Source organism: Gadus chalcogrammus, chromosome 4 (genome assembly GCF_026213295.1).
Source record: "Gadus chalcogrammus isolate NIFS_2021 chromosome 4, NIFS_Gcha_1.0, whole genome shotgun sequence".
NCBI lineage: Eukaryota > Metazoa > Chordata > Actinopteri > Gadiformes > Gadidae > Gadus > Gadus chalcogrammus.
In genome coordinates, this window is record NC_079415.1 from 24,129,847 (window position 1) to 24,144,047 (window position 14,201).

A 14,201-nucleotide genomic window follows, 5' to 3' on the forward strand; every position below is an offset into this window, starting at 1 on the left:
TCTCTCTCTCTCTCTCTCTCTCTCTCTCTCTCTCTCTCTCTCTCTCTCTCTCTCTCTCTCTCTCTCTCTCTCTCTCTCTCTCTCTCTCTCTCTCTCTCTCTCTCTCTCTCTCTCTCTCTCTCTCTCTCTCTCTCTCTCTCTCTCTCTCTCTCTCTCTCTCTCTCTCTCTTGTTCTTCGCATCCCCTTCGCTCTATCATAACGCACCTAAACCCAACCGTCCCGCCGTAAAAACGCACCTGTGCTCCCCTAGACGGGCCGCGCGCGGACCAGGTCTTCCGACATGTCTCACGCCTTCAGTCCTCGTGCATCAGTAAAGGTTTCGCAGCGCGAGGAGAAGAATCATCTTCTGACAGATTCCGCCATACTGGATTTTTTTTTCCTCTCTCGCTGCTCCGACGTCACCAGAGGGGCGGGGCTTCTGGGGCGTAATAGTTGTCTATGTGGTTTGAGGATCAATTGAATCAGAATCAGAATTACTTTTATTACATCTTATTGTACAAGTAGAGAAAAATTCGTAGGCTTGGTTCCTCAACAGCCACATAGCAGCAACAATACAAGATCAAGTAAATAACATAATACAATTAAAATAGGTAAAGATTAAGTAAAAATAAGTAGCAGCATAGATTACAATAATAAATAATAGTGATAATAATAAAATAAAATAGTAATATTAAGAGAACTAAGGACAGTGATAATAAGTAATAATAATCACAATAAGTAATGAGGTGTAGTAAGGTGTAAAGTGTAAAAGGTTGATTTTCGTGCAAAAGTGCTGTATTTAGTATTGAAATAGTCTGTTGAAGTGTGCAACAGTGTGTTTAACAAACACTGCTGTTGTAATACTGATCAGATGCACTGTAGTACTCTGTTTTAACACATGGGTTCAAGGTCTCCCCTTCACGCTGAACAGTGGAATTAATACACAAATTAAGTGTATTAATTCTGTCATTGAAATCTAGTATTTGTAATAGTTGTATTCAAATTGTGCATGGTCATTATGCAGTTGTTACCCAAACATTGCATTATTACACTACACACAACAAAATTAAATTAAATAACAAATTTATTACACACCAACATTTTTTATAAAAAAACAAAATTATTACACGCAACAAAATAACTATGTATATTGCATGCAGTTCTGCCCTGGTATTGCATGGCTGTCTAACTTGTTCTAGTGGTTCTGTTCTAGTGGTCCTGTTCTGTTCTAGTGGTCCTGTCCAGTTCTAGTGGTCCTGTTCTGTTCTAGTGGTCCTGTCCTGTTCTAGTGGTCCTGTCCTGTTCTAGTGGTCCTGTTCTAGTGGTACTGTCCTGTTCTAGTAGTTCTGTACTGTTCTAGTTGTTCTGTCTAGTGGTCCTGTTCTGTTCTAGTGGTCCTTTCCTAGTGGTTCTGTTCTAGTGGTCCTATTCTAGTGGTTCTGTTCTAGTCATCCTGTCCTGTCGGGTTCTGGTCTAGTGGCTCTGTTCTAGTGGTCCTGTTCTAGTGGTCCTATTCTGTTCTAGTGGTCCTGTCTAGCGGGCCGGTGTGCGGTGACACACCGTAATGGTTTCATGGGTTCTAAGGTAAAGGTTCACCCCCCCCTGCTGGTCTGTACATACAGTATATACTATACTATATGCTGTCTACATATGGTGGCCTACAGGGTCGAGTGTGTGTGTATTCCCATCGTACTCCTTGTTATTTACAGTGTTCTCTTGACCCTGATAATCTTAAAGGGGAAGAAGAAGAAGAGACTAGGCGAACATGTTTATTTTATGGTCATGTAGATTCATGGTCTACATGTCGCACGGAACATACAATAGTATGATCATTGAGTGAAGGCTATGTCTCCCATTCTTCGCAGGCAGTTGTGAATTGACTCCTCAGCCCACACACCCAACCATCTGTCTCTTTCCATCCGTCCGTCCATCACTCGTCCAACAACCATCCATCATCATCATCATCGTATGTGAATGGCCTTGGTAGCTTTAATATATCAACAATGACATTGTAATATCCTGTGCCTGTTTATGAGTGTGTAGGTGTGTGTGTGTGTGTGTGTGTGTGTGTGTGTGTGTGTGTGTGTGTGTGTGTGTGTGTGTGTGTGTGTGTGTGTGTGTGTGTGTGTGTGTGTGTGTGTGTGTGTGTACTAAGAAATACTCTGAGGTACTTGGAGGCACACAAACACACACACACACACACACACACACACACACACACACACACACACACACACACACACACACACACACACACACACACACACACACACACACACACACACACACACACACACACACACACACACACATGTTAAAATCAGCGGACAGTGCGGAGACTGCGGTGTCGACTGGTTCTACAACATGAACTCACTCCACCACGTGACTTAGTGAAGGGATTATAAATCTTCCACTCATTTCAAATTTACGACATTTAAATAATTTGTCCACTCATGTCGCCAGCTTTCACCAAAGATGCGTTTATTCAAGAGCAGAGCTGAATTGAAGGGTTCAAGAGACCATTTAAGACCCCTGGCAGTAACTCATACAGTAACATGAATGAATTGGAAAAACCCAACCGAGGGACTCAATCTACAAATCATGCCAAGCGTCAGGCCTGCATATAATGAAAGGAGAAGAAGGAGTTGGAGATCCACTCAATTCGCTTAACAACTCAGAATTCTCTAGTATGGATAATTTTCTGGCCTTTATGCATACATTCAGTAAATGTATCGGTCAATTAAAAATAAGAAAAACAAGCTAATTTAGTTTGACGCTGACAAAAACCTCTAGCGGCCGGGGAGAGAACTAAACAATCTGCGGTGCACCGCGGCGCCCTCTAGCGGCTGAGGAGAGAACTAAATTAACGCCACGTCTACCACGTCATACTTGCGCGACAGCTTCGTGGGTTGTCCACAATGTACAACACACACGCACACACGCACACACACGCGTGATGCAGAACATGGGTTTATAGTGGGTGACATGTACTCGTATTTATTCCATTATTCTGCTTAAACTCTATTGACGACTTAAACGTGTAACGGGAGGTAGGATTGTCTCGTGGGTCAAGTTTGATCGAACTTTAATACCGATTTATTATCAATCCAGCAAAATAATGGATCAAGACTCGATAATGCTGCACGGGGATGAGGAGATCATCGAAGTGATCGAGCTGAACGACGCAGAGCCCGGACCTGGTATGTGTTCAGTTGTTGTATTTTATTTATTGACAAGGCCTTAAGTGGAGAGCTCCCTATGTCCTTATGTTCCCCTGCTATATAATGTCACCAGTACATCATATCAAACTCCCAGTCACACATCAGACTGGTCATTCCAACAATAGCAACTCAGGAAAGATTGAATTTAACTTCTATGCTCCTGACAGAAACTCAGGACTCAAACTGGAGCAACTGGTCTCAATTGAGACGGTCAAGGGGATGACTGAAGTCTCATTAAATAAGGATTGCTCGTGTTTTAAATGTCTTTCCTAATCGTCCCATGTTTATTCTTTGAAATGTTGTTCTGGTTGTTTGACCTACTGTTTATATCTGTAATCAGGGCGCCATTGAAAATGAGAGCCTTCTCTAAATGGCCTTCCCTGAATAAATCAAATAAAAAGAACTATAGGCCTATAGGAAAAGTTCCATACCTTGTTTTTAACATAACGAAAGACAAACCGTTTACCTAACCTAGGTCGACACAGAAGTATCTAGATCTTGATGAACCTGAGGCGACAGTCGACTCAAAAAAATCAAAGATTCCTTCCCCATCTCTCTCCCCTTTCTCTCCCTCTCCCTCGCTTCCTCTCTCTCCCTTTCCCTCCCTCTCTCCCTCCCCTCCCCCTTCCCTCAGATGATCTGGCAGACGACCTCGAGGACGTGGACTTCGAGGACGGCGGCGATGGCGAGGACAACGAGGGCTGGGAGACGGAGGACGAGATGGAGGCGGAGGAGGTGGAGCAGGACGACAGCGAGCTCACCTTCTCAAAACACACCGGTACGACCCCCTGCTCCGGGGGGGCAGTAGCTCAGGAGGTAGAGCAGGTTGACTGGTAACCGTAGGTTGCTGGTTCGATCCCCGCTGCTAGAGTGTCGAGGTGTCCCTGAGCAAGACGCCACACCCTGACTGCTGTGTGAATGTGTGAAGGAATGGTTGTAAGTCGCTTTGGATAAAAGCGTCAGCAAAATTCCCTTCAAATGTAAATGCTTCTCTCCCCTCACTTAACCATACACATCTCCCCAGGATATGGCCCTCACTGTAAAAAAATGGCTGTGAAATCCACAGTGACTTTATGTTTCTGCATAGTTAATTACTGTGTTTTATTTTACAGTTGAAAAACTACTACTGTAACCAATTATACAGTACTTGACTGTTACTGATTTATTATACAGTTACCAAACTGCTACGGTAACCAAAAATACAGTACATAGTAATAACTGTGATTTGTTTTACAGTAAGTTACTTGTCATTTGCTTCCAGTAAGTCACTGTGAATGTCACAGTCCTTTTTTACAACTACTTTACCGGACATGACCCTATTTTACCATATCTAATAATGAAGATAATGGGGCTTAAGTTAAATTGTACTTCACAGGTCTGGATCGGCAATGCAATGCTGCTTCTACAAATACGATGTGATGTTTAATACTTCTGCTGTGTAATACTCCATTTAATATTGATGCTTTTATCCAAAGCTGCTTGCAGTTAATTGTTGGTGTATGTTATTGAGGAGGGGTTAGAGGAACTTGCTCAAGGATGCCTGCAGGTAGACTGTGGAGATTGGGCATCGAACTCAGAACCTTTTGGCTGGGAGGATCACCCTAACCAGTATCCTGCCCTTCATCTTATCAGAATAAAGGGCTACACTGAGCGAATAGAACCGTCTGTAATAATCGATCACCCAGTAAACATCAGTACACCGCCGTGGGTCCCTGCAGGCTCCGTGTTCTGCGTGGGTCTCGACCCGGCGACCAACGCCATGGCCGTCACCGGGGGTGAAGACGATAAGGCGTACGTGTGGAGGATCAGCGATGGAGAGGTGCTCTTTGAGTGTACCGGTGAGTTATCCCTGTTCTCTCTCTCTCACTCACTCACTCACTCACTCACTCACTCACTCACTCACTCACTCACTCACTCACTCACTCACTCACTCACTCACTCACTCACTCACTCACTCACTCACTCACTCACTCACTCACTCACTCACTCACTCACTCACTCACTCACACACTCTATTGACGACTTAATAATGATCAATCATTGATAATAATGGATCAAGACTCTCTCTCTCTCAGGACACAAGGACTCTGTGACGTGTGTGTGCTTCAGCTTCGACTCAGCGCTGGTGGCATCGGGGGACATGAGCGGAGTCATCAAGGTGTGGCAGGTGGACACCAAGGAGGAGGTGTGGTCCTTCGAAGTCAGCGACCTGGAGGTGCGTGCACGTGTGTGAGAGGGAGCAGAACAGAGTAACATTTTGAAACCTTACTACATTTAAATTTGTCCACTCATGTCGCCAGCCAGTATACATTCAGTGGCGCCAACTTCAGGTCAACATTGGGGGGTCATAAATATTTTGTTCAAATGTGTTCCACCAAAAAACAGGCTATAATACTTCTCCAAAGTCCTGCTTTCAGAATTTTAGGTTCAGAACAGTAGTTCATTAGTTATTTTACGTATTATTTATCTGTATTTGGTTTGATTTATCCCAAAATTCGGTTGTGAACTTGTAATGATGTACGAATTAACCATTCTATCAATTCAGGAATGCGTTTGAATGAATGAATGAATGAATGAATAAATGAATGATCTTTATTGTCAAAGTACAGGTACAGGTACAGGTAAATCGAAATTTGGGAGAGCTCCCCCCTGGTGCTTAATGAAAAAGAGGACAAGGAACATACATAAACAATATATACAGTATGATAAATAAAAAATAAATAAAACACTTGATATAAATCTAACTAAAACTAACACATCTAATATAAATCTAACTAGAAAATAAATAAATAAATAAATATTTAATATAAATGAATAGATAAATAAATAGATTGTTCGAAGGGAATTGCACAGTTCCCCATTAGCTGCCACATGTTATGTGTGTGTGCGTGATAGTACAAGGTCAGGTGTTGGCAACGTTCAACGCCTGTATGGACCTGGGGTAGAAACTAGATACAAGTCTGTTTGTCCGTGCAGCCATAGTCCTGAACCGCTTCCCTGAGCGCAGCAGCACAAAGTGTTCGTTACCCGGGTGGGTTGGATCCTTGGAGATCTTGGTAGCCTTCTTGAGGCAGCGGGTGTTGTACAGTTCCTCCAGAGAGGAGAGAGGGCAGCCGATGATCTTCTGGGCCGAGTTAACGACCCGCTGTAGTGCCTTCCTCTCTGCAGCTGTGCAACTGGAGAACCACACGCAGATACAGTAGGTGATGATGCTCTCAACTGAGCAGCGGTAGAAGGTCACAAGCAACTCCTCCCTAAGGTGGTAGTTCCTGAGGACTCTCAGGAAATAGAGTCGCTGTTGTGCCTTCTTAATGATGGCTGGGGTGTTGGTCCTCCAGGACAGGTCCTCCTGGATGTGCACCCCCAGGAATCAGAAGGCTGCGACCCTCTCCACGCAGCCACCGTCGATGAGCAGGGGCTGGATCGCAGTCTTCTTCCTCCTGAAGTCTATGATGACCTCCCGGGTTTTGAGCTGGTTCAGCAGCAGGTTATTAGCCTTGCACTGCTTGCTCAGCTGCTCCACCTCGTCCCGGAATGCAGTCTCATCTCCCCCAGAGATGCGGCCCACCACAGTGGTGTCGTCCGCATACTTTATGATGTCATTGCTGGGGTGAACGGGGATAAAGTCGTGAGTATAGAGGGAGTAGAGCAGGGGGCTCAACACGCAGCCCTGAGGGGACCCAGTGCTGACTCTGAGGGCTGTGGAGGTGTTGGAGCCTACCCGCACCCTCTGGGGGCGGTGTAGTGGCAATTTCTGTATCAGATATTGCATCTAATTACGTCTGGCACTTTTTACTCCCGGATCAGACCGCAGAAAAAGCCTTGGACTTTCCTATCGCCAACATGCCTCTGTACTCGGATATCTCAGGCACGGAGACTGGGAAATGCACAGACTGCACCAAAATGCAACAGAGGGTGGCTTTAATTGAAACGAGACAGCATTAGAAAAATGCAAAGGACCCCCACAGGATACAGTGCCGATGGGTGAGTTTGCTGAGCTCACTCAGATACAGCAAGATGATCAAAGCTACACTGTATCCTTCCCGAAGCTGGACAAGAGAGAGACAGTTCCAGCTGCGTTTCACTGGCACAGAGTCGGAGCTAAGCCAAAACAACATACAAAAGTGAATCAACAAGATCACTCAACGCCAAATGCTAAACTACCCAAAGCTAAAGTTATCAGCCAGATTAGCCCGTCACTGAAATTAACCCTGCCACTGAAGAACGGTTCCTGCCACTTCAAGAGTCCATGAACGAGCCTGCCACCCATGCACCCCTGAGCCCCGAGATGCGTCCGGACGGACAGTGCGGACAGAGACGGAACATGAACCAGTCGCCATGGAGGCGAGCTGCGCATGCCTCGGCCACCTGTGCACCCCTGACCCCTGAAATGTGTCCGGACAGACGGTACGGACAGACATGGAACAACCAGTCGCCACGGAGGCGGGCTGCGCATGTGTCTGCCACCGTCCAACAAGGGCCCATCTCAGAGGAAGCAGATGAACCAGACACTCTGATTATAGGAGACTCAACCATCAAGGATATAACCGGTAAGAAGATCAAAACATGCAACATCCCATATGGAATGGTTAGTGATATCAACCATAAACTAGCCAAAATCATATTGGAAAACCCCAAAATCTCACAGATTATTGTGCATGCAGGATTTAATGATATTCAAAGAGAACAGTCAGAACTTCTGAAGAGGGATTACACTGATCTATTGGATACACTGGACAAAATACACATCAACTCATTCATCAGTGGACCCATACCAGCAGTTGACAGGGGAATAAACAGATTCAGTCGTCTACTTGCACTGAATACATGGCTTTCCAGAGTCTGCAATGAAAGAGGAAGGGGCTTTATTGACAATTTCAACTTATTCTGGGGGCGCAAATATCTTTTCAGAGCAGATGGCCTACACCCAAACAGGTTAGGCTCAAAACTGTTGAGGGACAATCTTCTCTTCTCGCTTTACGCACAGGCCACAATCTTGCCATGGTCTGACGCACAGGCCACAATCAAAGCACAGGTTGAGAAGAAGCGAGACTACAGCCTCCCCCACACATCTACTCTGCCACTATCTGACACACAGATAGCAGACAGCCCACAGACCTTGAAGAGAGACAACAGCCCGCCCGACGCCATCAACACTGTGCCTTCCCCAATCGCTGATGCTGGCTTGACGAGGAACGGCCACCCCCCTCCTCTGCATTACAGACCAAAGACCTTGAAGAGAGACAACAGCCTGCCCGACACCATGGACACCGTGCCCTCCCCCATCGCTGATGCTGGCTTGGCGAGGAACGGCCACCCCCCTCCTCATCTCTCCCATAGCCACAACAACTCCAGCTCCACTGTCTCCTCCCTATGCGATTTTCCAGCTGAATTTAAGAAACAGGAATATGTAGGCATCAAACTTGCATCTGTGTCAATGATAGCATCGCCAGGTCATTCCCACAGGCTGATAACACCAAAGCGGAGGGCGCCCCAGCCCCCCGCCCCCTGTACTGATAGTAGTCCTGAGTATTACTGAGACAAAAAAGGGTTCAGCCGTAGACAAAGTATAAAGGACGTTTCGCATAATCTGCTGAACCATAGGCGTCGATTACGGGGGGGACGGGGGGGACATGTCCCCCCCACTATTTGAAAAACGAATTTTGTCCCCACCACTTTTAAAAAAGGAAAAAAAAAAATAAAAAATTAAAATCCCCACATACTCAACCGAAATCGTCGAGTCTAAAATCATGTGATAGGCGCGCTCGAAGACATCATTTATTAGATAGGCCTACCTAATAAACCGTTGGAACACACAAGACCGGAACCCATGGCAACGCCGGTAAACAAACCCCGACTCCCGAGAAGCCCAATCCCTATGAGCTCCCTGCGCTACGGCCATCCGGAGGCACACAGAGCTTTTGGCCGTGATTGATATTATATATACAATTATATTATATTATATACTATTATATATAGAGCTCCGAGAGTCACAAACGGCAATAATCACTTTCTCCTCCATGCTGCAGTACACCCCGGACTGCACTGCGCTGAGTTTGACGGTTGAACGCTGATTGGCTGTTACGTTACACATGTCACTCAGTGGCCACGCTGTTGAACGCTGATTGGCTGTCATCACGCGAAATTCGTGTCAAAGTTGAAATTTTTCGCGCCACAAATCCTCGTGAACGCGCTTGCCTGTGCACGGCGAAAGTGTAGCGCGACAAATCAAAAATATTCGCCCGATACGCGTCTATACGTTCACTTTGTATGGGATCTTGTCGTCCCGTTGCATTTTGGGGTGAACGCACTGGAGAAGTTTCAAGACAGACAGCCAAAATTGACATTTTTATTCAGAAAATAGCCGGTCCTTTTGCTTCCTATAAAAAGCATGTTTGTGACACTAGATATCGATATGGATACGTCATCTAGCCTGCATGTGGAGGGCCACATAAGGTAAGAAATTGGTTTACGTAAACTTTGCTGCTGGTTCTGTTTGCTCGTGAATCGTGATGACCTGGCCAAAGGTTACCAACGGTCCCAAGCGATTTTGATCTGATTCTGGTTGGTGCTCCAGTTAGTATGCGTTGTATATATAGATTGCAGCTAGTAGCAGCTACACACGGTGCGATTGCTATGCCAATGTGGTTATAGTTGGTTTTGTCTGATTGAGATATGTGACGACTTGGAGCCTGGTAGGCCTATCCTGACATAAATACGTTCTCGAATAACCTGTGTGATTATCCTAAACTGAAAGGGATTTTATTTGCGGACAATTTTCTTATGATGTTGTAACAAGTGAAGTCTACATTGGTCCTTCGCAAGTGTTTACTGGTGGTCAGGATTTGGCAGATGCAATTCTCCTCTGGGTGCTTGTATTTTTCTTTTTTTAATGCAGCATAACATATGCTACCAGCAGCCCTTGCGCGTCTTCAAAAGGCTGATGCTCAGTATCTCGTTTCATTTCGTACCCCCTTTACAGTCTGGCATTGTTTGTCTGGTAAACTCTGTCGATGTCAAGATAAGTGTTAAATTGCCAACACTGTTCTTTGTCCTGTGTGTATTAGTATTAGGCCTACATATCCCGAGCCAATACCCTGGTGTTTCCAACGCTGTTTTGCAAAACAAGCCAAAACACAAACTGTGGTTTTCAACTTTTATTGTTCGAATAGGATCTTCATAGGGCTGGCCCGAATGCCATTTTTCAGGCTTCGAATACTCGTTGGTTTTTCCGAGCGAATATTCGAATACTCGTTCCAGAAAAAAACACCATCAAAAACAACATTAATAATCCTTATATACTCCCTGGAACCGATTTTGACAGTATCTGCATATTTTGTTTAATAGCTTTTTGAACGTTAATTAGTAGGCCTAAGTAGGTTGAAGTTCCTTAGTTTTTCCCCGTGAAAGCGAACAGCTGTTGCTCCATTCCAAATCAGCTGTTCTCTGTCATCTCAGCCCTTACGGGAGCTTTTCAATTCATCCTGGAACGTGCATCTTTTCAGGGAATTTGTACAATAAATCCATAACAAATACCGAATATTGATTGTCTTATGTGTCCATATTATATCCATTATATTGACCGGGTATTCCCAAGACGCTCACGCTCTGCAGCAAGCCAGTCACAGTTGATTGGCGCGGCGCTGTACAGCGAACGTAAACAAACAACTAAGCTAAGGTTTTAAGTATTACTTTTCCTCCAGAGATCCCGCTAATGTTGTGTTATAAAGTAAAGGGAAACAAGATATCTATTCTTCCTCCACCTCTCTCGCTTCTCTGCTTAGTGTCGCTGACGCTTATAGTTTGCCTCCCTCGCTCTGGTAAAGTCACCTACGTGGAAAAAAAAAATAACGAAGCTCCGAATACTGATTTAAGCTTCAAATACTAATTTTCCGAACCAGTATTCGAATATTCGAATAATTTCAACACCTGACAATACACTGTAGAGCATATTGTAATGCAGCGTTGAATGGATGAATAGCTTACATAAGGGTACCCAGCACTTTTCAGACCACACTCAAGCTTATGGTTATTGTCCCCACCACTTCTAAAAACAAACTGACGCCCTTGTGCTGAACCCAAGGTTGCCTATGTCAAAACATGGCAACTTTTGCATTCCTGCTGTAACCACTAAGAGAGTAAACAAAGGGAAACTTAGACACACTGCTAACCTCACAAATCTCATACATATTTCCTCCAAACCAAAAACAACCTTAAAGCCTATCAACAACACCATCAGGATGGGTCTACTTAATGTTAGGTCTCTTAATAACAAATCATTTTTAGTTAATGATTTTATTACCACCTCTAAACTGGATTTTATGTTTTTAACTGAAACATGGCTGGAACAAAATAACAGTGCAACCGTTCTGATAGAGACGGCTCCTCCCAACTATAACTTTTTTGATGCATGTAGATCTGGAAAAAGAGGTGGAGGGGTTGCTGTTATATTTAAAAATGATTTTCAGGGGAAAAAATGTTATTTGGTGATTTTCCATCATTCGAATACCTTTGTGCTGTATTGAAATGCTCCCCCAGAGTTCTCCTATTAATTATTTACAGGCCACCCACATACTCTGCAAATTTTTTCGATGAATTCACAGAATTATTGTCTAGCATCTCCACAGACTTTGACTGTCTAGTTATAACTGGTGACTTCAATTTTCATACTGATGATTTGAATGACAAGTGTGCAAAAAAACTTTTTACCATTTTGGACACATTTGAACTGTCCCAACATGTGAAAGAGACTACTCATTGTAAGGGCCACACTCTAGACCTGGTTATCACAAAGGGCCTCAATGTTTCTGATCTTTCTGTGACTGATCCTTCCTTGTCTGACCACTTTTGTGTTTTCTTTAATATATCTTTTATTCCCGACATACAGACAAAATCAAATACTGTCAAAAAACGGTATATCAATGAAGAATCGTATGTACTTTTTAGAAAGGCCATCTCCTTACTACCACCTCTCAACCCATGTTCTGCTGATGATCTTGTAGAAAACTTTAATTTGAAAATTTTGAAAATCATGGATGTCATTGCACCTTATAAGGTTAAAACGATTTCTGGAAAGCAAAAGGCACCCTGGAGAAAAGCTGCTTCTGTAACAGCACAGAAAAAAGAATGCAGGAAGGTTGAACGCATCTGGCGTAAAACAAAACTTCATATTCACCATGATATCTACAAAGAGAGCCTCCGTGCCTACAATTCAGACTTAAAAAGTGCTAGAGAAACATTTTTCTCCAATATCATTAAATCCAATAATAATAATGCAAAAACCCTATTTGCAACTGTTGACAGACTGACCAACCCCCCAACACAAATTCCACCTGATCTCCATTCCACGCAGAAATGCAATGAGTTTGCAGCTTTTTATCCTGATAAAATTGAAGGCATCAGACGCGCCATCAATATCTCCACTTCAAACAAAAATGTTGGACTACCACCCTGTTCAGGCAAAAGTAACGTGGCAGGGATGGCATGCTTTAATGTTATTGACTCTAAAACTCTTGTGGAAACTGTTACACAACTAAAGACATCCACCTGTTGCCTTGATTCTTTACCTACCAACCTCTTTAAGAATGTTTTTGACTGCCTAGCAATAGACATATTGCAGATAGTTAACAACTCTCTCCAGTCAGGCAACTTCCCAAAAGCCCTGAAAACTGCAGTTATTAAACCCCTTTTAAAAAAGCGGAGCCTAGATACCTCTATTATTAACAACTACAGACCAATATCAAATCTGCCCTTCATAAGTAAAATCATTGAGAAAGTTGTCCTCCAGCAACTTAATCACTTCCTGGCATCAACTGGTTGTTATGACACCTTCCAATCAGGATTTCGACCCCTGCACAGCACTGAGACCGCCCTCATTAAAGTTGTAAACGACATCCGTCTTAACACAGACTCTTGAGGCAAAACCTCAATACTAATGCTACTAGACCTCAGTGCTGCATTAGACACTGTAGACCATACAATACTTTTGGACAGTTTAGAAAACTGGGTGGGGCTTACAGGCACAGTCTTAAATTGGTTCAGATCCTACCTACAAAATAGGAACTACTTTGTTTCCATCTGCGACTTTGTATCAGAATCAACCAACGTGATGTGTGGAGTCCCACAAGGTTCGATCTTAGGACCCTCTTTATTCAACATCTACATGCTCCCACTAGGGCAAATCATGCATAATAACAATATTGACCATCATTGCTATGCTGATGACACGCAAATCTATGTATCGCCATCACCAAATGACTATCGGCCCATAGATCTGCTGTGCCAGTGCATTGAGCAAGTGAAAGACTGGATGTGCCGGAATTTCCTTCAGCTAAATGAGGATAAAACAGAGATAATTGTATTTGGTGCTAAAACGGAAAGGCTTAAAGTAACCCAACACCTTCACACTCTGTCCCTGAAAACCTCAATCAAAGCCAGAAACCTAGGGGTTATCATGGATTCTGATTTACATTTCGAAAGTCACATCAAATCAGTTACAAAATCTGCATATTATCACCTTAAAAATGTAGCAAGACTTAGAGGGCTCATGTCCACAGAAGACTTACAAAAACTTGTACATGCCTTTATCACTAGTAAGCTTGATTACTGCAATGGTCTCCTTACAGGTCTCCCAAAAAAAACTCTAAGGAAGCTTCAGCTTGTTCAGAATGCTGCTGCTAGAGTTTTAACAAAGACCAAAAAATTTGAACATATTACACCAATTCTTAAATCGTTACATTGGCTTCCTGTAGGTCAGAGAATTGATTTTAAAATCATGTTGCTAACCTATAAATCCCTACATGGTTTAGGCCCAAAATATTTAACTGATATGCTTCCACTACATAAGCCTTCTAGAACACTAAGATCTTCTGAGACCAATCTGTTAATTATCCCCAGAGTAAACACGGAACATGGGAAAGCAGGATTTAGTTACTATGCAACAAATAGCTGGAATAAACTCCCTGAGGATTTAAGACTTGCCCCAACTCTGAGCACCTTCA

The 14,201-nt window shown here is 43.7% G+C and overlaps 2 protein-coding genes across 3 annotated transcripts in view; one reads left to right on the forward strand and one right to left on the reverse strand.

The window, feature by feature from the left end:
- LOC130380890 (histone deacetylase 4-like) overlaps positions 1–373 on the reverse strand; it is a 143,307-nt gene extending 142,934 nt beyond the window's left edge. For both annotated transcript variants that reach the window (XM_056588299.1, XM_056588294.1), the window contains exon 1: positions 238–373. The gene's annotated coding sequence lies outside the window, so the exon portion shown is untranslated. The remainder of the gene's footprint in view (positions 1–237) is intronic.
- Positions 374–2,884: 2,511 nt separating this feature from the next.
- Positions 2,885–14,201, forward strand: part of aamp (angio-associated, migratory cell protein) — a 49,098-nt gene continuing 37,781 nt past the window's right edge. The window contains exons 1-4 of the mRNA XM_056589683.1: positions 2,885–3,180; positions 3,836–3,979; positions 4,920–5,039; positions 5,277–5,416. Of these exons, the coding sequence (XP_056445658.1) occupies positions 3,099–3,180; positions 3,836–3,979; positions 4,920–5,039; positions 5,277–5,416 (486 nt within the window). The 5' untranslated portion in view covers positions 2,885–3,098. The remainder of the gene's footprint in view (positions 3,181–3,835; positions 3,980–4,919; positions 5,040–5,276; positions 5,417–14,201) is intronic.